The 24541-nt window shown below is 41.2% G+C and overlaps 1 protein-coding gene across 1 annotated transcript; it reads right to left on the bottom strand.

Annotated features, from left to right (window-relative positions):
* Positions 1-13611: 13611 nt before the first annotated feature.
* On the bottom strand, positions 13612-21552 carry TMEM202 (transmembrane protein 202). Its single transcript, XM_019735937.3, has 5 exons — positions 21046-21552; positions 20526-20781; positions 14895-15044; positions 14424-14555; positions 13612-13969 (listed from the first exon to the last, which is right to left on the bottom strand). Exons 1-5 carry the CDS (start codon positions 21241-21243, stop codon positions 13743-13745), a joined length of 963 nt encoding a protein of 320 aa, XP_019591496.2. The 5' UTR covers positions 21244-21552; the 3' UTR covers positions 13612-13742.
* Between the last annotated feature and the right edge of the window lie 2989 nt (positions 21553-24541).

Genomic DNA, 24541 nt, shown 5'->3' on the forward strand with positions numbered 1-24541 from the left:
CCCTCTTCCCCCAAGCTGCTGTCCCTCTGACACGTATATATCTGTTACAATTCCATTGACTAGCTTCCTCATGCTGTACTCCATATCCTGTGACCATACATACACATACACATATATATGTATATGTATATATATATGGCCATATATGTGTATATATACATACAATATTATTCTACTTCAGCTTCAGTTGTACAGTGCATTGTTCAGACATCTACACAGTCTATGAAGTGATTTTTTTGTTATTGTTTTAATTAAAGTTTACTGGGGTGACAATTAGTAAAGTTACATAGATTCCAGGTGTACCATCCTGTAATACATCATTGTTGTGCGGGGGACCCTGATCGCTGCGCCATTTGTCATGCGGGGCAGCCTGCGGAGTCTCTGGTCCCGCTCCCCACATAAGAACGCAGGACATGGTGAGGCCAAAAAGGAACACCCATGGAGCCATAGGTAGGGGAGTCATACCACTATGGTCTCACTGGAGGCTGGGTTCACACGACGTGCGACCTGCCGTCCGTTTTGCTACCAACCAACTGACTCTCCTCCTCTCTCCTCAACTCTCCTCTTCTCTCCTCAACTCTCCTCAACTCTTCACCACAGCCGCGGGAGTTATATTAGTGGCCAATGGCCCAATGGCTACAGCTGACAGCCAACCAGCCACAGCTGACGGCCATCTACTACCAGAGCCAGCACCTTTCCACATGAGGCCGAGAGCCTGGAAACTGCTCTCTGGGACTCTGTCCCCACAATCATCTATATATCACATTGTGTGTTCACCACCCAGAGTCAGTTCTCCTTCCATCACCATATATTTGATCCCCTTTTACCCTCATCTCCCACCCCCCACCCCCCTTACCCTCTGGTAACCACTAAACTATTGTCTGTGTCTATGAGTTTTTGTTTCTTCATTTTTTTGTCTTGTTCTTTTGTTGTTTTCAGTTTTATATCCCACATATCAGTGAAAATCATATGGTTCTCAATTTTTTTGTCTAGCTTATTTTGCTTAGCATAATAATCTCAAGATCCATCCATGTTGTCACAAATGTTCCTATATCATCTTTTCTTACCGCCGAGTAGTGTTCCATTGTGTATATATACCACAACTTCTTCATCCATTCATCTATCGAAGGACATTTTGGTTGTTTCCATGTCTTGGCCACCGTAAATAAAGCTGCAATGAACATCAGAGCACATATATCTTTATGGGTAAATGTTTTCAGAATTTTGTGGTAGATCCCCAGGAGAGGTATTGCTGGGTCATATGGTAATTCTTAATTTTTTGAGGAACCTCCACACTGCCTTCCATAGTGGCTGCACCAATCTGCATTCCCACCAACAGTGTATGAGGGTTCCTTTTTCTTCAGTCTCTACAACACTTGTTGTTATTTGTATTGTTGATGATAGCCGTTCTGACTGGTGTGAGGTGATATCTCATTGTGGTTTTTGTTTGCATTTCTCTGTGATTAGTGATTTGAGCATTTTTTTAACTGTCTATTGGCCATTTGTATGTCCTGTTTGGAGAAATGTCTCTTCAGGTCCTCTGCCCACTTTTTAATTGGATTGTTTTTGTTGTTGTTGTTGTTGAGTTGTAAGAGTTTCTTATATATTTTGGATATTAGCCCCTATCAGAGGCATTGTTTGCGAAAATCTCCCATTCGCTTGGTTGCCTCTTTATTTTGTCAATGGTTTCTTTTGCTGTGCAGAAGCTTTTTAGTTTCATATAGTCCCATTCATTTATTCTGGCTTATACTTCCCTTGCCTTTGAAGTCAAATTCATAAAATCCTCTTTGAACCCAAGGTCCATAAGTTTAGTACATATGTTTTCTTCTATGCAGTTTATTGTTTCAGGTATTATGTTTAGGTCTTTGATTCATTTTGAGTTAATTTTGGTACATGGTGACAGATAGCAGTCTAGTTTTATTCTTTTGCACGTGGCTTTCCAATTCTCCCAGCACCATTTATTGAAGAAGCTGTCTTTTCTCCATTGTATTAATATGGTTTTGGCTTCTTTGTTGAAAATTATCTGTCCATATTTATGTGGGTTTATTTCTGGGTTCTCAATTCTATTCCATTCGTCTGTGTGTCTGTTTTTCTGCCAATACCATGCTGTTTTGATTACTGTTGCCCTGTAATACAAGCTGAAGTCAGGGAGTGTGATACCTCCAGCATTGTTCTTTTTTCTTAGGATTGCTTTGGCTATTTGGGGTCTTTTGTGTTCCATACAAATCTGATGATTTTTTTCTTCTATTTGCTTAAAAAATGCCATTGGGGTTTTGATGAGGATTGCATTAAAGCTGTATAATGCTTTGGGTAATATGGCCATTTTAACTATGTTGATTCTTCCAATCCACGAATGCAGAATGTCTTTCCATTTCTTTGTGTCTTTGAAGTGACTTTTTAAATAATTAAGTTTATCGTAACATATTCCTGTTTCACCTGTCCCCAGTTAAAAAAAAATAGGAGTGAACTTTGCTTCTCCCTTCTTGACGTTTCCCCCATGTCGTACACAAGCTGCTTCCTCCAAAAGGACTACAGCCCCTCCACAGACTACAAAAGGCTTTCCCACCCTGTATGTTGGGCAGCCAGGTATGCTGGCATTGTAAACACTGTCAAAGGTCATAGCATTTACTTCCTTTCTTTCCATCTTAGCTTCTAGCTCTAGAACCTAACCCTTTGCTATAGACCCCAAACCAACTGCTGTGGAACCTAACCCTCTCTGCCCTGACACCCTTTCCTGCCCCTCCCCCCACCACAGAGCTAGAACCAAAAGGAGTCAGAACACATAACATGGGTACAGTGTCTAGATCTGGTCCAATCCCTTCTTCCAAACCAGGTCTCTACTAAACTCCAGACACTTAGAGACACCTGCCAGCCGAACCTGGGTTTCTCACAAATTCACCACACCCAAGAGGTCTTTAAGAAATTCAGTCGTCTTCTTTCTCTCCATCCTGCACCCCCATTCTGTGCTCTTTTCTTATCCCCCACCAGTCAATCACAATGTGTTCTGCCAATTCCAGCTCTTTAATGGTCTCAAGCCAATCTTGTATTTCTGTGTCCACTTCCGTGTAGCATTGCTTTGTCATGTCTGTCCTAGATTTCTGCAACAGCTTTTTACTGGGTCTCTGCTATAAGGCTTGCTCTTGTTCAGTTTATTCTCCACAAAGTTATCAAGATTGATGCCTCTAAAACACAAATCTGATTTTGTTTCTCCTGTGCTTAAAAGACTTTGATTGCACCCCACTGCTGTGAAGTAGAGTTCTAATGTGTTAGCATGAATTGGTTAGACCCAGCAAGACTGGGTTTTCGCTTGTCTCACCAGTGTCATTCATTCGCTCAATACCTCCTCCATGCCAGGTGTTGTGTTAGGTACTGAGGGTGCAGTGCTGTGTTGGACTTCTTCCACGTGTCCTTCTGGATCCACTCTCTGTCCTTGTTCAAGGAAGCTGACTATTATGGGCTACGTCAATGGGTTCCCTTGCCATTCAGGTCTGACCAATGGCAGGCATGGGCAGAAGATCAGAGGTCCAGAGATCAGTGTGTTTATTCAATGGTTCTATCTTTACTCACGTACTAAGGGTGGTCTGAATCCCTTCACCTAAGGTGGAGCTCCTGACAGGCAGCCCTCTCCTCTGAGGCACGTTTTTTCTCTTCTGGTAACTGCTCCTTTTGCTTAGTGATGAGGTTTAGGAGTGGTAATGACTTCCCATTGATAGTTTCCCCCAAGCATTTTCAGTGCAAAGGGGCTTTGAACTAGTCCCTTAACTCTTCCAGGTGAACCATTTTGAGCAAGTCATCTGTTCCCTCTGCGTGTGCTCCTTATTGTCAGGGAGCAGAAAGCCTAGTGACATCTAGACTCAGTCTCTCCCTCCTTCTCTCCTCATGCTCCAAGCCATTTTATTATTTTTGCAGTTTTTTAAACCCATCTTGGTCTTCCTTTGAACGTGGTGAAAAGGGTCCCTATCTTGCACATGCTATCTATCACACATCCCACCTCATCTTTGTCTGGATTAACATTAATCAAGATTCATTTTAGTCTAACCTTTTTTGGGGAAGCCTTCCCTGAATCCAACCCTCAATCGCTGACTTTGTGCTCCTGTAGGACTTGTGCTTACTTCTTTATACATAGTGTGCCAATTTGTCTGTATTTCCTTCTGGGCTGTGAATTCCTTCAGCAGCAAGGACATACCCTATTCAGCTGTGTCTATGTAACATCTAACACAGTGTTTAGACCATAATAATGATTCAGAAAATGTTTCCTGATTGCATGAAAATTAAAAATGTCAAAAGGAAAAAGTGGACTTCTGGTTTCCAGTCTGTCATGCAAGGAGCATGGAAGTTGTCACTCCATTATAACAACAGATAAAAATCTAAACAAACTGAAAAATCAACAACAATTCTGTTTAAATTCATCAGAGAAACGAGATCACGAGGTAAATGGTGGCCCCCCATATTGGAGAGCTGTAAAACAAATGTAGAGAATCACAACTTACTAAAGCAGAAACCTCTGCAGGAACCAGTGCCAGGGTAGGAAAATCTGAACCGTAACTGAGGAATTGCTGGAGGTTCTGTGTGGATGAGTCTGAGGGATTAAAAACTCTGTGGGACCCCGTCATAGAGAGACCCACTAATGTGGGTCTTCCCACATTAGTGAATGTTACTCCAGCACCTTGACCAGGTTCTCACAATGACTATCAGAGAAAAATCCCCTCATGCTTCCAGCAGAAGGAGGAGAAAAGGAATCATTTTGAAATATGCCAGCGCATTCTGCTGCTCTTCTTAACAAGGCTTTCCCTAAAGAGAAACTATCTTACCAGAGCCTAAACTATTGGGGTTTTATCAAAGCTTAACTGACCTGGGGAAAAGGAACACAACTCCAGCCTGCTCTAACCACTCATGTGGGAGGAAGGAAATACCCAACTCCAGCCCACTCTATCTATCCTATCCCACCTAAGGGGGTTGGGGGGTGGGGGGTGCTGAGAAACACTTGTGAAGTTCACAGTCCAGAGCATCACCTCACTGAAATACTGAGACCTAATCACAGGACAATACAAGGTCTGACAGTTAGGTTTGTGAACTCACCCTAGAAAAAGTGCTACATACCTCATTGCTGAATATCACTACGGTCACCTTCGAAGTACTCCCCTTGGGAAGTTATGCACCGATGCCAGCACCTAGTCCACCCTTCAAAGCAATTTTGGAATTCTTTTTCTGGAATGGCCATCAGAGCTGTCATCATATTACCCTTGATGTCCTGAATGTCATCAAAATGTCTACCTTTCAATATTTCATTTATCTTCGGGTAAAGAAAGAAGTCATTGGGGGTCAGAGCAGGTGAGCAGGGAGGGTGTTCCAATGCAGTTATTTATTTACTGACTAAAAACTCCCTCACAGACAGTGCCATGTGAGCTGGTGCATTGTCGTGATGCAAGAGCCATGAATTGTTGGCGGAAAGTTCAGGTCGTCTAACTTTTTCACGCAGCCTTTTCAGCACTTCCAAATAGTAAACTTGGTTAACTGTGTGTCCAGTTGGTACAAATTCATAATGAATCATCCCTCTGGTATCAAAAAAGGTTAGCAACATCCTTGCAACAATTCGCGAACTTAATGGTCAGCCCTCGCATGTTCTGGAGAGGTATATCGGTCAGCCACTACTGTAACAATGTCACACAAATAAACACTCCCAGTGTTCTCAGTGGCTTTCAACAGTGAATTCTCATTAACAGGTCTGCAGATCAAATGAAACGTGGCTGCTTTTGACTGGGTTTGCCTATGTTTGGCCAGACTAGGCTGGACTGCAGGCTTCAGATCGAGTTCAGGTCTACTTCACACGTCTTCACTATTCTGGGACAAATTGCCTGCCTGAGACACATTCTTCCCATGGTGGGTAACAGAAGCACGAGAGAGGGGTAGAAATACGTAATGCCTTTTAAGTGTTCAACTCAGCATTGTCACAGTCTGTTTACATTCCATTAGCTAAAGCATCCACAAGCTACACCCAATGGAGCAGAATAGTATGAGGCTTTGCAGTAAAGAATTGAAAATGATGATTCAATCTGCCATGAGGAAGGGTGGGAGACAGAAAGTAAATATGTATATATTTACTATGTATATGTATGTATATATATGGCAAGTTAAGGGCAACAAGAATGAAGAGAAGGACTAATCTTTTAGATATGATGGTCAAGGAAAGCTTTTATGCAAAGGTAGACATTTGAGCAGCATTCTGTAGGAAGTGAAGGAACCAGGTAGTGGATTGCTGGGGTGAGAACATTCTAGGGGAAGAGGACAGTGAATGAAAAGTGGGTGCCCAAGGTGGGCACTTGCTTGAAAGGCTTAAGAAACTGCCCGTGTGCCTGGAGTAGACTAAGCAAGAGGGAACACAGTGTAAAATGAGACCCATTCTTCTGTCGATGAATATTTAAATTGTTTCTAATTTTTCACTGTAACAAAAGTGCTATACTGACTATCCTCATAGACACCTCTTTATGCATATGATAAAATCTTCCTGTAGGGTTTATATCTAGCAATACAATTACTGAGTTCATTGGGTGCACCTATCTTCCAGTTTAGTAAATATTAACAAATTGCTTCCCAAAGCATTTTTTACCAATTTATACTCCCCCCAGCAGTGCATAAAATTCCAATTTGCAGTTGATAATGTCAGACTTTTTAATCTAACAATAATTTTATTATGGAATTTAATTATTCATTTTATTCTAACATCGTATTAATGATGCCCTCATAGTATGTGTTAGCACTATTATAATAACATTCATTACAGCGTTGCTGTTTTACTTTATATTTCCCTAATTACTGGTGAACTTGAACATCTTTTTTATGTTATTGCCACTTAAGCTTCCTTTTGTAAACTGCTTATGCAGATCCTTTGCCAATTTTTCTATTGGGTTATTTGGCCCCACCTTCCTTTTACTTTGCATAGAATTTCTTTACATATTCTGGGTACTGACGCTTTGTCAGGCATATATATACATACATATATATATATATATATATATATATATATATATATATACACATATATACACATATATATATACATATATATGTGTATATATGTATATATATATATTAAGTATCTTTCTACAGGTGAACTTATCTCTTTGATGACCTTCTGTTATATTTTGTAGTACTTAAGTTTTAATTATAAAACAGTCAAATTTATCAGGATTTTTCTTTGTGGCTATAAATGTTTTTATCTTAAGAACTCCAAAGTCATAAAGCTGTTTTAATATTTTTTGTTTAAGTTTTTGCTTTTAAAAAATTAATCTTTTTGGGGGCGGCCAGATGGCTCAGTGGTTAGAGTGTGAGCTCTGAACAACAGGGTTGCCGGTTCGAGTCCCACATGGGCCAGTGATCTATGCCCTCCACAACTAGGTTGAAGAACAACTACTTAGAGCTGATGGGCCCTGGAGAAACACACTGTTCCCCAATATTTCCCAATAAAAATTTTTTAAAAATTTAATCTTTTTATTTTGCTAAATCTAAAACCCAGAGAAAATGTGAGGAATAGTAAAACTTCCTTCACCTATATTTGCCAAATATTAACATCTTGACAGATTTTTTTTTTCTGTCTTCATATACATATAAATATATGTATATGTATGTATATATATGTATATTCTTTTTGACAAATCATCTGAAAGTAGGGTATAGAAATTATGACGCTTCACTTTAAAATATTTCAGCATATCTCCCAAGAAACAGGTATATTCTCTTACATATCTGCAGCATCAATACTACGCCTGAGAATAACGACATGAAATCAATATGACCCACAATATACTCTCTATATTCAAATTTCCCAAATCATCAAAAAATGTTTATACATTAAAAAAAATCAACTGACTCTGGGTGGTGAACACACAATGGGATTTATAGATGATGTAATACAGAATTGTACACCTGAAATCTATGTAATTTTACTAACAATTGTCACCCCAATACATTTTTAGAAAATCCAGAATCAATGATTTCATCTGACTATTTTATGTCTTTAGTCTTCTCTAGCTAGACCAATCCTCTCACCTCCTTCCCTTCTTCACGATTTGAATCTTTGAATGTTCTGGGTCAGTTGTCATGGAGAATGCCCTACCTTCTGGATTAGTGTGACTCTTCACTATTAGACTCAATTCAAGCATTTCTAGCCAAAACATCATAAGGTGATGGTGTTTACCTTCCACTGCATCACATCGAGAAGCATGTGATGTTAAGCCATTCTCCTGCTGGCAAAGCCAAGCTTGACTACTTAAGGTTGTGATTGCCAAAACTTTCCATTGTAAAGGTACATTTCCCCTTTGGCATTGATAAGTGTTCAATGGAGGGATAACCTGATATCCTGTTTCCCAATGATCTTTCGCTCAGTGATGATATTCTGGGGATCCTTACCTGAATTATATTGGGGATTATAAAATAACAATTTTCAATTTCTATCATCAACCCTTCTGTATTTGTTACTTGGCATTCTTCTATAAAGAAAATATGCCTCTTCTTTTTTCTCCATTCGCTGTTTCTCTCTTTTGCTGAGTGTCATACACTGCCTCGGATTTTTTTAAAAAATTTGAAGTGTTGGGGGCAGCCGGGTGGCTCAGTTGGTTAGAGTACGAGCTCTTAACAACAAGGTTGTGGGTTCAATTCCCACATGGGCCTGTGAGTTGCACCCTCCACAACTAGATTGAAAACAACGACTTGACTTGGAGCTGAGCTGTGCCCCCCATAACTAGATTGAAAAACAACGACTTGACATCCTGGAAAAACACATTGTTCCCTAATATTCCACAATTTTAAAAAAAAAAAGAAAAGAAAGAAAGAAAAATTTGAAGTATTATAATCTATTGCTATCATTCTTTTTGATGTTCAAATTTCCTCCAGATGGGCTAGTGGAGGTCTCTAGAGTTTTTTGTTTTTCACATTTGGGTCTTTAATTTATGTGGATTTCTCTTTTTAAAATACGATCATGGAAAAAGAATCTTTCTTCCCTATTTAACCAAAATACACCAGCCCTACTTAATGATTTCAACTACTAGTTGAACAGTCCATAGTTTCCTCATTCATTTTTTTAATACTACCATTATCATACATCAAATTTCTACATATGCCTGTGTCTATTTTTAGATTTTCTATTCTGTTACATTTGTTTTTTTTAAACCTGTGCCAATATCACATGTTTTGATTACAATAGCTTGACAAGTCAACTCCATATCAGTTAGGGTAAATGTCTCCATCTTTTTATTTTTCAAAATGATCTTGGCTCTTTTGGCCCTTTGCAAAGAGAAAAGAATGAATGGTCCTAAATTTTAGGACTGCTTGTCATTCTCCATTAAAAAAACAAACAAACAAACAAAAGAAAACTGTTAGATTTTGTTTGGAATTACATTGAATCCGCAGATTAATTTGGATATTTGATATCTTATTGGTTCAAAATATTAAGTAGACACAGATAGGAATACAAGGGGAAAAAATGAGAAAAATCTAAAGCCATTGTGGGTGATTTTAACAAAGAAACAAAGCACAAAGATGGTAAAGAAACACAAAATTTAAACAGTAAAATATGTTCAAATAACACATATATGTATGTACATACATATGCATATAAGGAATATGTATTATATAAACTTTAGTATATATATTCCTTCTCTTTTTTCTTTCTTAATTAGATTTGCTTGTAGTTTGTCTTTTATTTCATTTTTTTCCAAAGAATTAGATTTTACGTTATTGTTGAACCTAAAGACATTTTCATATCTTACTAATGTTTACTTTAAATTTTTTTGTTTCTTCTCCTTTTGGTTTATCTAGTTATTCTTTTTCAGGTTCATTTGTTTTCAATAAATGCACCTATGGGTTTTGATTGTTACAATTCTTTTATTGTTGTTCAGTTCTAAATATTTGGTCATTTCCATTGTGATTTTCTTTTTACCCATGAATTTTAGGGAGCATTTTTTAGTTCTCAAAAATATAAAGAAGTTTTAAAAATTGTACTTTTTTTATTGAATTCTAATTTAATTTCATTGTGGTCAAGAAACATAGGTTGACTGAGAGCCTTTATTGAAACTTTTTTAGTTTATTGAAAATTTCTTAACAGACATAGTATTTGGTCAATTTTTGCAAATATTCTATTTTCTCTTTGTTGAGTGTACTATCTAGATTTTATCCTATCAATTGTATTTTTTATTTCAATGGCTAAATATTTTTTAAATAATTTTCATATTTTTCAATTACAGTTGACATACAAGTTCCTACGATTAAGTTTGCGAACTTGTTGCAACAATGTTGCTAACCTTTTTTGATATCAGAGGGATTACTCATTATGAATCTGTACCAACTAGACAAAGACTTAACCAAGTTTACTATTTGGAAGTGCTAGAAAGGCTGTGTGAAAAAGTTAGACAACCTGAACTTTTCACCAACAATTCATGGCTCTTGCATCACGACAATGCACCAGCTCACATGGCACTGTCTGTGAGGGAGTTTTTAACCAGTAAACAAATAACTGTATTGGAACACCCTCCCTGCTCACCTGATCTGGCCCCCAATGACTTCTTTCTTTACCCTAAGATAAAGGAAATCTCGAAAGGAAGACATTTTGATGACATTCAGGGCATCAAGGGTACTATGATGACAGCTCTAATGGCCATTCCAGAAAAAGAGTTCCAAAATTTCTTTGAAAGATGGACTAGACGCTGGCTTGTGTGCATAGCTTCCCAAGGGGAGTGCTTTGAAGGTGACCATAGTGATATTCAGCAATGAGGTATGTAGCACCTTTTCTAGATTGAGTTCATGAATTTAATTGTCTGACCTCGTACAATATTATATTAATTTCAGGTGTACAGCATAGTGATTAGACATTTATATAACTTACGAAATGATGACCCCTGATAAGTCTAGTACCTATCTGACACCATACATAGTAATTACTATATTATCGACTATATTTCCTATGACAATAGCTATATTTTTTATTTCCGTGATTTCTAATTGGGTCTTTTTCATTCAACCTTTTCTTGTTGTATGTCTGTTTTTTGTTTCATAGTTCTGGGTTTTGTTTTGTTTTGTTTTGCAATCTATGATTTCATCATATGTCTCTTTGTACATCCTAAGAATACTTTATCATACTATATATCCTAAGTCTTTATCATACTATAACCCAAATAATCTGAAATAAATTTATTTTCTGATTGTTGACTTTGAGGTTTTTTCTGAACTTTTTTTATTTTACATGTTTTGCATGCACAGATTTTCTGTTGTTGTTGCCTTTTTTGTTTCTTTCTCTCCCTCTAGGCTTATGCCATCCGGTAGTTTTGGGGATTCCTTATTTTGGCCAAAGGCCCCAGTCCAGGGTCAAGTCTCATCATATGGTATTTCAGATTTCCTATTGAATTATGCTATCAGGGACAGCATATGCTGTCACAGACACAGTTCATGAATCAATGGATTGCTTGGTCTCCTTTGGGTCTGTAGTTCCAAAGAAGCTACAGCCCCAGTCCGTGCTTGGCAGTAGGTTTTGTTACATTTCTTTTCGTAAGTCCCTAGTTTGAACTAGAGGTGTGAAGCTGGCTCTAGCCTGTATCTTGAGAAGCACTGTTAATCCTTTCCACTCCATAGGAGCTGTCTTCTGTTCACCTCTGCTTGCCTTTCGACTCAGAGCCCATTAAGTTTATGGTTTACCTTGAATCATGGCCTTTTTGTTGTTTTTGTTATTTTTCTGGTCAGTGAAAATGCTTGTCTTGTTTTGACCTGGATTAATATAATACTTACCCCCTCTCTTCCAATTCGTCTATCATGCACTGTATTTAGAGCAGAGGAGATGTATCAAAAGGTCATTTACTGAACTATCTTATTGGAAATCCACTTCAGCTTTTTAAGGAATTCTCTACAAGCAAAGAAAGAGAGAAAGAAGAATATGGAGGGAGCATTCAGTTTCTAAAGGAGCAATGAAAGGTTGTCTCTGCTTGTAAGATCATTCTCTGCTAGCAAAGTAGAAAACTTAGTTATAATTACTGCCTGTTCTCCCCTAACAGCCAGGGTCGTTATCATGACTTCCTTATTATCTAGCATCTTCCACTCTTAGACCCGCTTCCTTCTCACCCCACTTCAAACTTCCGTTTCCTGAAGAGTCATCAGGACTCAGCTCCGCATCAAATTAGTCATATAATTGAAATATTCAAACTGAGTTATAAACAAAGCTTGTGAACCCAGTGAGTCCTTCATTAGTTAATATGTGTGGTATAGTTCGTGTGTGAATGGTGACAGGAGGAGAGGGAGTTAGACTTGATTTGACTGCACGTCTGTTCTTACAACCAGAGAAAGGCCCAGGAACAGCCTCTGAAATGAGGCAGCTTGAAGTAAGGAGGCACCATTCATTCTGCCCTGACTTGGATCTCCTGCTATGATGAGGAGCCAACATGGGGAGCAGGGTTTTCTCCAGCAGAGCCAAACGAGGTGCACGCACGTATGTGTGTCTCTGTGTGTGGGTGCACACATGCTTGTGCTTCAAAACTCCTCCCCTCAGGGATAAAAGCAGAAGTATTAATCTATTGGGCTTCCAGTTACCATCTAGAAATGTTTGGGAATACTAATCAGGGACCGGGATTATAAGAACTACATGATTGCTCCATTTCTGTTTTGTTTGTTTTCTCCAAAGGTTACCAGTGACTATTTAAACCCAAAAGACCCAAGGGCTTAACTTTAAGAACAGCAAGGGCTGAAGCTGGGCACTGTAGTCCATTCCATTGCCAGGCGTAAGGAAGAGAAGAATGGACCTCAGCAGTAGCAGTGGCAATTACAAAAGGAGTGAGAGAGACAATCAATATCAGGGACCTTCTACATGGAGTCTGGTCTGGGTTTGAAAGGCATCTTTAGCCATCAAAAGATCGATGTGATTGCTGGAACCCTGCCCCTGCCCCCACTTACTCAGTCTAACAGGGTGTATAAAACATGGAAAAATCTTTCAACTTGGTCCACATATGTACCAAGGCTGAAGAAAGCCCTTTAGCCTCATTTGGTTCTAAAACGTAATTGATGCCTAACGAATCAAAGGAGTCACAGGCTTGTCAAGAATCTGACGGAGGCTATGGCCCTGTTCATAGAAAAGTGCAAACACAAGTTTTGTGTAGAATTTCAGAGGGTTTGTGGATGTCTGGTAAAGGTATTGCCCAGCCAAGGTAGAAGCAATGGGTCGCAAAATAGACTGTATGGGTTTCAAATTACCAGTCCTCATAGGAAATGGGACCCCATGGATTTCCCAGGACCTCTCAGCACCTTTCGTATTATCTCCATTGGTGTTCATTCCATTTCTGGTAATGATCTCCAATTGAGATTAAGTACTATTGTCCAAGTACCTTCCATGCATGTGTAACAAAGGAAATGTCAGACAGAATTAGGTGGCATTTTTCTCCATGACCATGAGATCCCTGTTGCCCAAAAAGATCTTGGATCAACACACCGCATCTATTGCTAGTTTCTTTCATTCATGACCCTAAATACTGATGTTTTCTTATAGATTTTTTTCTTCACTGAGTTTTCATTACTTTTTTTTTATGACTATTATACATATTTTGGATCCAACACACACAAAGGACATTTCATCAGCTTTAATGCTGTCTCCTTCAGTAATATGGACATGATATTAGGAGAGTGTTTTTTTTAGAATCTGCACAATCATTCCCAACTCAGTTAGCTTCTCCCCCGTTGTTAAGGCAAGCAATAGTTGAGTTTTCCTATCACCATCACATTTCTGCATCTGGTAGGTCTGCATCTGGTAGGTCTGCATTTGGTAGATTCTCCTCTCTGTCACTTGCATATTCCATCTCAGGCCTTGATCCTTCATCTTCAGCAGGTGAAACTGTAGTCACTGGACCAATCCCTAGCCTTGACCGCTCTGTGGGAATCACAGTGACATTTTGATCAAGGGGAAGAGATCTGAAAGTTATGTAGTTGACAAAGGAGATGATCCCTAAGGGAAGAGAAGAATTTCACGTTTATTTCAATGGACACATGGTCTTTGGCTTTTAAAATTCTTACTCATCCTTTACATACTCAGTTCAAAAGGCCTCTTTTCAGTGACGCCAACCCTTCTCTCCGCAGCAGGGTTCCTTACCCTCCCATGTTCCCACTCCATTATAGTATTTCTCACATGGTTAGGACAAAGCTTGAACTTCCTGGATTCAAGTCAGAGCTCCACTACTTTCTGTATGGTCTTAGGCGAATCACTCAAGTTGTCTATGGCTCACTTAGTAGTGGAACAGATTACTAATTCCCGGTCGTCAGTGACATACCATACTTCCTCTTGATGTATAAATGTTCTATATAGGAACAGTCAGTGTTTCTATTTCTCCTAGATTCTACCTCCCTTTCAAGAAGTGATTTCCCCTCCGATCCTTCTAGCATAAGGCGGGGGACTGACTCACCAGAAAACATGTATAAGAAGTCACTCCACCAATTAATATGATAGGCCCATAGGAGAGCTGACTCCATAGCATCCCTGGCATGCCCGTGAACCTGTGCCAGAAATAGGATGAGGCAGAGGAGCAAGCAGATGGCTAGGACCAGAAGAAAAGATGTCACAACCCATCAGTGTCTTCAGTCTGCTTTGACTACCACCCCCAACTCTTCTTTTTCCAGATGCCATATGTATGGCAGGATCAAAATGTGGGGATTGACCAAGAGGGGAGAGAGAAAGGGGTTTTCACCTCTCCCCTGGTATAAGTTACCTAAAGTGTGTTTTATATAATAAGACAGGGCAGGTAACTGGCAGCTTGATGTGATACTAAAGAAGAGAAAAGGGACCCAAAAGAAAAATTAGGATGAAAATGCCACAGAGAAGCTTTGTTCCCTTGACAATTTTTCCCTGGCATCACCCTGCCTGTCTATGTTTATACCTGAGAAGAAGCTGAGCATGGAGACCTTCAGATCCAAGTTGGTGGTCATGCTTCCTCTTCTGGGCAGGCAAGCGCTGAGGAGCCAGCCAAGGCTGATGAGTGTGGTGAGGACAGAGATGAGGTAGAAGGCCCTGGAATACTGGAGATAATCTGCCAAGGAGAAGGAGAAAGGAAAGGCTTGGTTAGTCCAGCAGGCAACCTCTCTCAAGACAACAGATAGAGTCTCCGAGAAGGCAGTGAAGACTAAGGAGGATGAAGCTGAACTTGTTATGTTGCATCCACAGCACAACTAAGGATTGTCTTTCTCAGCTCTTCACTGATACTTGGGATTTCTTTACTATGAAGGCACAGCCTTTACTGTAAAACCAAAAATAATATACACCTAGTTCTGGGTAGTTAACATGTTAACGTCAATGTAAAGTAGCTTGTAAGAGGTATGACTCTAACATCACAACACAGATTCAAATTTTTTCTTGTTCCTAATCCCAATTTTAATAAGTAATACATGCTCAATATATAAGCATTGGAAAGATGACAAAAGCATCAAAAATCAAGAAGAAAATCAGCCACAATCCCACTACCCAGAGGCAACCACTGTTAACATTTTATTTCTTTCTAGAATTCTCCTATTTTCTGTGCACAGTAGATATGATACTCAATACCATGTGATTTTTTTCTAAGATTATATAGTAAGATGTTTCCCAGATCACACACTGTAAACATCATTTTTAATGGGTACAATACAGTATGTTAACACGTTTTGCTTAATAATTAAACCATTGCTGGACTTGGAGTTTCTTTCTGTTCTTTTCTCTTTCAAACGTATCTGGCACGTGTAGGCCTTTGTCAGCCTGTGACTACAAAATGAAGTCACATTTATTTTAACTCCTATATTATAATGATTCCAAGCCCTCGATTTACTGGATTTCAGGGATTTAACACCCCAAAAGTATCTCCCTTTCTTTTCCTGAAATTCCCTCTATGTCCTATCTCACAATTGTTCAAGGAGAGGTCTGCTAAAATTCGTTTGCTCCAAAGCCCTTGCCCAAGTGCCATATACTCCTTCTTCCCTCATCTCTTGGCTCCCAATCTCTGCTCTCTTTGGCTCTGGATGTTGGTAAGAGAGAAGTGGGGCCGTGCTAAACCTTACTTTTTGCTACCACACCCCTAACATGGAACAAATCCTTCCTGAGCTCACAGCAATGTTTTAAGAAATAGAGAGGTTAACTTGTCATTGCAAGTTGATATGGCTTTTCTGAGCTACCACAGACTCAGCAATTTCTTCAGCATCCTTGGAAGGGTGCCTCCTTATCTAGCTTCTTTCCTGTCTCAATGTAGCAGGGGCCAGCTCATCTCCACCACTGAAAGTTCTCTAAGCATTTGTGCACCTAAGAATCCCAATCCCGCTTCCAAGTAATACAGACAGACAAAATTATGTACCAATGTTATCCCAGCAGAAGATCTGCCTCTAAAGTTTTATTTTGTTCTCTAGAACTTACCATCAATAACGGTGATGTCCATGAAACCACACCCCGACTCACAGAGGTGAGTTGTTCTGCAAGTTAGCCACATTGAAACATAATAACCCAAGAGCAGCACATTTTATGAAAACTGAGTCATTCAGAATTGGCAGTATATGTAGCTAGTGAGAACCACCAGCCCAAATTGAGCTGTGTGAAGCTCAGTGTCATAGGCATCTCAGCCCACAATCCCCCTCGGGCCCTAGCAGCCCTTGTCTAGGCTCTGGACTCTGGCTGATTGGACCAAGGAAGGGGACCTGACTCATGCTGGACCAATCTGATTCTTATGGTTGGAAATTTGGATTTGGAACTGATTCATGTTAATTTCCTCTTTTGCTTGCTTGAATCAAGAAGATATAAAACTAGACTGGGATATCACTTTTGGGGCAGTTATACACTAATAAGCAGGGAAAACTGAGCTGTAGCGATAAGACAAAGCTGAAACAAAGATGAGTGACAAAGCAAACCTAGAGACACTGAGTGAGGTGGGCTTGTTTCCAATCTCCTCTGGAATCCTCAAAGGTCCAGCAAACTTCCTGCCTTTGGGAGTCTGTGAGATTCTCCTGAATCTTTATAAATACATTTACTCTTTAGCTGACACTAGTTCAAATTGGTTCTGATATTTAAAACACAAAACTGAATTGTCTAAGATAGCCACTCCAACTCCTATGTCAGGTATGTTACAGTCCGATCTTTCTTCTACCCTGAGGGGGAGACTGTGCCCTCATGTTCTTCATACCTTTTCTTTTCTGTCTTAGTGCCTCATCTCCTGACAACTACATAAACAAGATCACTCACTACTCCAAATAAACAGCTAAACATTCATGCATAGAACTGTCTAAGTTTTCAAAGGAATCAAGTCTACTAGTCATAACCATGCACAACAAATTGCCCAACTAAACACTTAGCGTCAAAATCTAAAACAGCTGCATTTGGTTACCTTCATAGTTTTTAAAAATTCATTTAACAAAACAAAGGTCCCAAAGCTGCTGAATCTCCTGTAAAACAAAAAGAAAAACCTATTTCACCTGTATCCAAATATTTCTGAAGCTTCCCTTAATGATACGCTGTGACTTAGGCTGCAGGAATAGCAAGGCAAGCCTCCCAGGTTACTGAAGGTGATGAAGCTGACACCCTGGCAAGACAGGGGTCGTCCCTCTCAACTGGAAGAGAAAGAACTCCGAATCATTCGAAAAACGTGGCAAGACCCTTGCTGGCATTCTCAGGACCTTTGCATTCAGTGATTCTGCACTCCACAGCCGTCAGGTAAGAGGTCACTTACCGGGCCTGGGAGGGACACTACCCAACCAGAGGACAGTAGTGCTTCTCAGCCAGTTGAGAACTCGCACCATTTGGCCGTTTGTCACTGATGGGCAGGGTCCCCTACTGCTATGAAAGTAAAACTTTGCCTGGGAGGTTTTGGGAAGTGAGGGGGGCTCAGTTCACACTAGATGCCCTCCTCCTTTCTAGCTGTCGACGGCCCTGGAAGGAAGCAGCGGGGAAGCCGAGATGACATGAGAAGAAAGAAGCCATGAGAGGAGAGAAGCCAGCGCGCGGTGCTCGCTGTTCCAAAGAAACGTGGTGGTGGGGCTCCCTCAACGCACCCTGGGTCCTCCAGCAGAAATCGCAGTCCGGGTAGGAGGCAGTGCTCCGCGCGGATCTCGGCCTTTTCACTGTGAAGGAGCTGGACTGGGTGCGTGGGCGTGAGGGTGGAGATCGGTTTTGAGGATGAAGGTAGTACTGCTGGAGGCAAGCTGGGGAATCAGCCACTTATTCAGCCAAGTCTAAACCCCCACGCTGCTGCCATGGTGCCTTCACTCCAGGCACACAAGGACAAAGCAGAATGTCCCCACACTCAGGGGACGCGCACGCAGGACTTGGCTTGAGAATGGAAAAGATCCCGGATGGAGATGTAGCACCCTGGAGGGGAGGCAGTGACATCCGCTCAGTAGTCGGGTTCACTGGTGACCCAGTTGGAGCGCCAGAATAAAGCACTTCCCACAACTTGGTGATGTTTAATGCATGGTGGTTCCCGGGGCCCTGGCTCTGGAGTGCCCAGTGTCTGGAATAAAAGACCAACCCTTTCTCTCCCACCCTCTACAAAACAGATCAAGTTACTGCCCATGGGAACACATTCCTTTACACTACATTGCAATCTCACTTATGCTATGAGGGAATTAACAGAAAGGTCCGCTCCACACTTGAGACCTAGTAAAACACGTGAAGGATGGTGTCCTCTACTTCCCGCCTCTTCCTTGTTCTGTCATCAACAGCTACAGCAGAGAGGCTTCGGTCATCTAGAACAAGGTGAAGTCAGAGGCAAGGCACAGTGGTCTAGAGTGGGTCCAGGGCCCAAGAATCTGAGCACACACATTCCTGAGACCACCAGAGATAGCCCCTGTGAAACTCTCAGAAACGACTGCGGATGGCATACGAACAAGGCCCAAATTCTTGCAATCCAGTAGATACAAGTTTAAAGTTCTTGAATTTGGGCAATAACAACGTATTATTGTCACAGGCTGATAAAGCCTGCACTTATCGATTCCATTTTGGGAATTCCTTATGAGATCTGTATTACACACTGATTATCGGACCTGGAATTAGCACTAGTTAATGTTGGAAATCGGGTGGGTACTTAATTTATATGTGTGTACGTAGGGGACTCACATAATTGACTCTCTCTAAACCATTAACAGTTGGCCTCATAGGTGAATTCAAGGCTCCAAAAAAAATAAACTATTTGCTATTTTAAGTGACAAAATTTCAAGATTCTGACTCAAAGATTTAAATAATCTCAAGTCCTGAGTTTAAGCCCAGGAATAGAGTTTACATAAATATAATGACAGCTGAACTTGATGCCAATGTCTTTTACCTCATTTCTCTAGAAATGGAATTAGTGAGTGTAAATCTCTGGATCCACTTACACATATTGCTCGGCTTATACCTGTGTACGTTGTCCTCAGCGTGCATGGAAGTGTGCAGCATTGTATATCACCATTTAAAAATCTGTTAATGTCATGGTTGAAAAATTCTTTCTCATTGTCATTTAATTTGCCTTTCTTTAATGACTGATTGAGGTTAAAATTGTTTTTCCTATGTTCATTAGACATTTGTCGTTTCTCTTTTGTGAATTGTCTGTTTACAAAGAATTTGTTTATTTGGGTATTTATCTTTTTCTAACAATTTGAATACATTTTATATATCAAGGTCATTAATCTTTTATGTTTCATATTTGTTGCAAGTATTTTTCCTAGTTTTTCTTAGTTGAAAATGCAGTTGACTTGTCTGCCTGCCTTTGACTTCAGTTTCTACCCACGATCTTGCGGTACCTTCCTGCCCCTTAGCTCCAAATGCCCCGGCCCATGGCCAAATAACGATGCTCCACCTCAGTGTTGGGCCCAGGTGTCCCCACACCCCCAGCATCTGGGGCACCTCCGTCTCTGACAAGGAGAAATAAATGCTTTTCTTTCACAATACCTGTTTCTTTGTGTAAATGTTATCTCTTGCGGGTGAGAAGGAAAGTTTTTAGTTTAGCTATGTCTTTCCTCTAAGTCTTGGTTCTGATTGAAAAACTCATACATATGGTATCTTCTAGCCTAGAAGCTTATTTTTAAGTATTTTGTGTTGCATTTTCAGTTTTCTTAAATTCACATAACATTGACATTAATAACTTACTCTAAATATCTGGCATTTGTTAAACTACAGATCTGACATGCATTTAAGCTCTCTCCTACTGTTAGCAGACCAACAAATAGACCTTGAAAGTTAAATCTGATGGAGGTTGAGATGCTTTGCTTTATCTCCCAGCTATGATCAATCATTTCTTTTCCGTTTCTGCATTAGAACACCAATCACATAACCGCTTGTAAATGACAAAAGAGTTCTTCCCAGAGAGTAGAGAGGGTATCAACTCATAATTGGGAGAGGAAACAACCTGGAGTACGAGGGAGAAAGGACACCAAAGAAAAGAATGGCTATATTTACAATCTGGCCGAGATCCATCCTGGACTTGGAGACATGAAGGCCAAAGATCTTGGAGGAAGAAAGATGAAGACCAGTGTGGCAGAAAGCTCTGGAACTGTGGGGCCTGCGGCATTTTAGTGGCACTCACAGGGTGGCTTGGGTGTGTGGCTCCAGCACAGCTCATGGTTGCAGGAGATCCAGAGTCCTGCGTAGAGTTCAAAGCCATCCTTGATCACCAGGAACTGCACCCAGTTCAGTGGGGACACGCAGATCAGCATTAGGAGGCTGAAACCACACAGGCTGCCACAGAGCATTCGGATGTAGGTGTGTGTCTGATCCACACGCTGCTGCCGCCTCTGGGGTGGCATCGAGGCACTCGGATGTTTGTTGGTGGGGAGGGTAGGCTACAAGGATGAGGGAAACATTGCCTACCCACAAACATACCCCTACCCCCAGGGTCGCCTACTCTTCTCTACCTGGAGAGTCCCCATGTGGCTTTGATTTGTGGATATCTATCCCGACCCCTTCTACAAAACACAAAAGGGTGATCTTTTCTCTATCCTTATGACATGCTGTCTGGGCCTGCCTTTCAGTCACTTATTTTTAAGTATTTTGTGTTGCATCTGACCTCTTCCTCCCATCTGACCTGCAATTAGGTACCTCCTCACCCTTTGGTATTTCCGGTTCCCCTTAAGTTTGGGGACCTCAGGACTGTAGAAGGTCAAAACTAATTGGTCCCTCCTCTCCATCTCAGCAGCCAGTTCACCTTCTAACTGCCACGGAATTTGTCTCAGCACCTCCTCACACATGCTAGCAGAATCCAAAGGGGCCCAGAGCCCAAGGCGCCGAGCGCATTTCTGTTTCATATTCCAGGTCTGGTCAGATCAGGAAGAGATCATTACATTTTAAGCATGTGCCTGTATGTGTGAGGCTCCCCAGCCTCCTTCCTCTGACTCCTCCCAACTCCTTTATTAAATAAATCCACAAGTGTTTCATCAGCCATTGTTGTGTATCAGACTTTGTGTTAGTTCCTGGGACATAAAGAAGAATAAGACACAGTTCCTTAATAGCAAATAAAAAAAGTGATGAGGTGGTGAGCACACAATGTGATATAAAGATGATATATTATAGAAATGTATGCTTGAAACCTATGTAATTTTACCAACCATTGTCACCCCAATAAATTTAATTTTAAAAAGTAAAAAATATATATATATATATATATATGATCGTGATTTACTGCTATCTGTACACACATCTGTACACACACACATCAGTAGCCCAGGATTCATGCTCTTCCCCGAGCTCCAAGTGGAAGGCCCCAGGTGTATCTCAACAGGCTCATGAACCCGTCCGTCAGCCACAGTCCTTCATGCAACATCCACCCTTTTCTGGTTCCCTCTTGTGGGGACAGAGCCAGGAGTGCAGTTTCCAGACTCTCGGCCTCATGTGGAAAGGTGCTGGCTCAGGTAGTAGATGGCCATCAGTTGTGGCTAGTTGGCCGTCAGCTGTAACCAGTGAGCCATTGCCCACTAATATAACTGCTGTGGCTATGCTAGCAGAAAATGGGGGCTAGCAAGAAGATGGTGGCTGAACTAGCAAGAGCAGATTGCACTTAGCACGGCGGATGGCAGCTAGTAAGTGGGGTTGGTTGACAGAGAAGCGGACGGCAGGTTGCGGATTGTGAAGCTCCTGCTTCCTGTGTCTCCAACCCAGCCACCAGCGAGAATATAGTGGTGTGACTCCCTCATCTATGGCTCCGTGGGTGGTCCTTTTTGGCCTCACCATGTCCTGCGTTCTTATGTAGGGAGCGGGAGCTGAGATCCCGCCTGACACCCTGCATGACACCTCTCTTTAATTCCCTCTGCTCTTGAAGCCATTGAAGGGTGCTACCCCCCTGCCACTGCCACTGCCCGCTGCGAAAATGCCAGTATCCTAGCCCAGGGTCTACTAGCCAATGCGCTGAAAGCTACCGTTCAATACACTGCAGCGGTGTTGGGGTTTGTGCGGACGTGAGAACGGCCTTCCCCTGCTTCCACACCAGCACTTGTGCGCAGAGTATCTCAAAGCCTCCTTTTCAAACAACTCTCTCAGAGTTGGTCCTAACTTCTGTTCCTACAAAGACTCAAAATCAGTCTAAGACGCCGAACAGATGCCATCCTTTTCCACCGCATGAATGTTTATTCAGATAAACGCTCAGGTGGATCCCCAGCTCATTTTCTGCAAACAGGTAAACTTTGATTCCTAAGTGTGGGCTGACTCAGGATGCCCCGTAACACTTTGCTGGCATTCCCCTACCCCACCCACCCCACCTTGACACCTACTCTTTATTTCAGTGGTGGGAACTCCTGGAAGTTCAAAGTCTATAGAGTCCTCCTTCTGCAAAATGGTATTTAACCCTCTGTCTCTTCATACTTAGCCCAGTGCCTGGCAAAAATAGTATTTACTGTTGAATGAATGAGTGAAAGGACAAAGGGCAGAATGGGTAACATTGTCAGAAGAAAGTTAGGGAAGGTTTACTGGAAGAGATGATGCCTTGGCTGGATTTTAAAGGAATCTGCCATGTAATCAAGGTAGAAGGAAATAAGACCTACCATGAAAATAAGACCGGGTCTTATACTGTATTTCCCCGAAAATAAGACTGGGTCTTATATTAATTTTTGCTCCAAAAGACGCATTAGGATGTATTTTCAAGGGATGTCATATTTTTTAATGTACACAATCTACATTTATTCAAATACAGTCATGTCATCTTCTTCTGGAACATCGTCATAACGTACTAAATGCGTCCATCTGGCTGACGATCTTACCTGGGGCTTATTTTCAGGGTAGGTCTTATTTTCGGGGAAGCACGGTGTGTGTCAAGGCAAGAAGCCATGAACAGCATGAGGTTCTCAGGGTACGAGAAGCAGTGCGGTTCTGCGAGGCACAAAATCAAAGGGAAGGGTTGAGGGTTGCCGATGTAGCTAAGGGCTAGGTCACAAAGAGTCTTTTGTACCACACTATGCGATTATATTTGAAGCTCAATTGTTGGAATACCCTAGCCCTACTGGCATGATTGCTGTAAAATGGCTTGTGCAGCATGGTGATTAGATACACATGTTGGCTACAGAGCTAGATAGAGACTTTCAGTCAAGAGGCCAGCATTTCAATCTTGGTTCTAATTCTTACTTAGTTCCAACACTTACTAGCTAGGTTCCTTTGGGAAATTTCCTTAATCTCACTGACCCTCGGTTTCTTCATCTCTAAAACTGGGATAATGATTACTCCTGCCTCATAGAAGTTTTGTGAAGATTAAATAAGATAATACACATAAAGCTCTCAGCACGGTGCCTTAAGTACTCAACAAATTCTATTACTGATGGATATTGATGTTATTGATAAATGTGTTATCTATAGCAACCAATGAATAAGTGCTCAGTAAATATTATCTCTTATTATTTTTTAAACTGTCTTTCCAAGTTTGCTTGAGCATGGCCTTGGTACAGGCCACCTTGAGACCGATGAAACACTAATGTTAATGGAAAGAATGTGTTACCCCTTCTCCCTTCAGTAGTGGCACTGAACAAGTACATTACCGAAGAGGTAATTTTGCTGTAAGGTGGGCTAAGAGGTCATTTTGTGAACAGTGTCTGATTTCGTAAATGATGTAACCCTCTAGCTATTAAAGGAACAGGTCAGGCACCATTCAACTCTCAGATCTACCAAAAGGTAGGAGGGATGTCTGTCCTTCTGGGAACTTGCTAGGTCCTGTCCTGTGATACATATGACAAAACAAGCATTTATTCATACCTGGTGGTTGTGTATATTGCCATTCACCCACTTTAATAAGCAATCTGGGGTCTCCGGCCTGTGCAGTGACCCGGTACTTCCAGCACTGAGCTGACACTGCCTGGAGCTGCTGCAGAAACGAGACTGTGAAGGCCATTTATGCTCCCTGCAGAATCCCAGGGCTCTGCTTCTGCGCTGAGGCCCTTCAATGTGGAACTGGCTCAGGACGGTTAAGGATTCGGCCTCTGAGAAAACAACTGAACTGATTCAATTGCAGTTTGGGAAAAAAAGGTGAACAATATATACCGTAACAATATACCACGTTAGCCTGTGGCCGTTGAACCATGGAAGGTCTGTGCACCCCCAGAGGCTGGCCCTGTTTCTGGACCCCAG

This window comes from Rhinolophus sinicus, chromosome 3 (assembly GCF_057876585.1).
Source record: "Rhinolophus sinicus isolate RSI-liver-muscle chromosome 3, RSI-T2T, whole genome shotgun sequence".
Classification (NCBI taxonomy): domain Eukaryota; kingdom Metazoa; phylum Chordata; class Mammalia; order Chiroptera; family Rhinolophidae; genus Rhinolophus; species Rhinolophus sinicus.

Coding starts and splice junctions, on each gene's coding strand:
- TMEM202 (XM_019735937.3), bottom strand. CDS start 21,243: ATGAAACAGAAATGCGCTCGGCGCCTTGGGCTCTGGGCCCCTTTGGAT. Junction 15,045..20,525: donor CCACACACCCAAGCCACCCT/GTGAGTGCCACT, acceptor TCTCCTTGGCAG/ATTATCTCCAGTATTCCAGG. Junction 14,556..14,894: donor CATGCTCAGCTTCTTCTCAG/GTATAAACATAG, acceptor TTCTGGTCCTAG/CCATCTGCTTGCTCCTCTGC.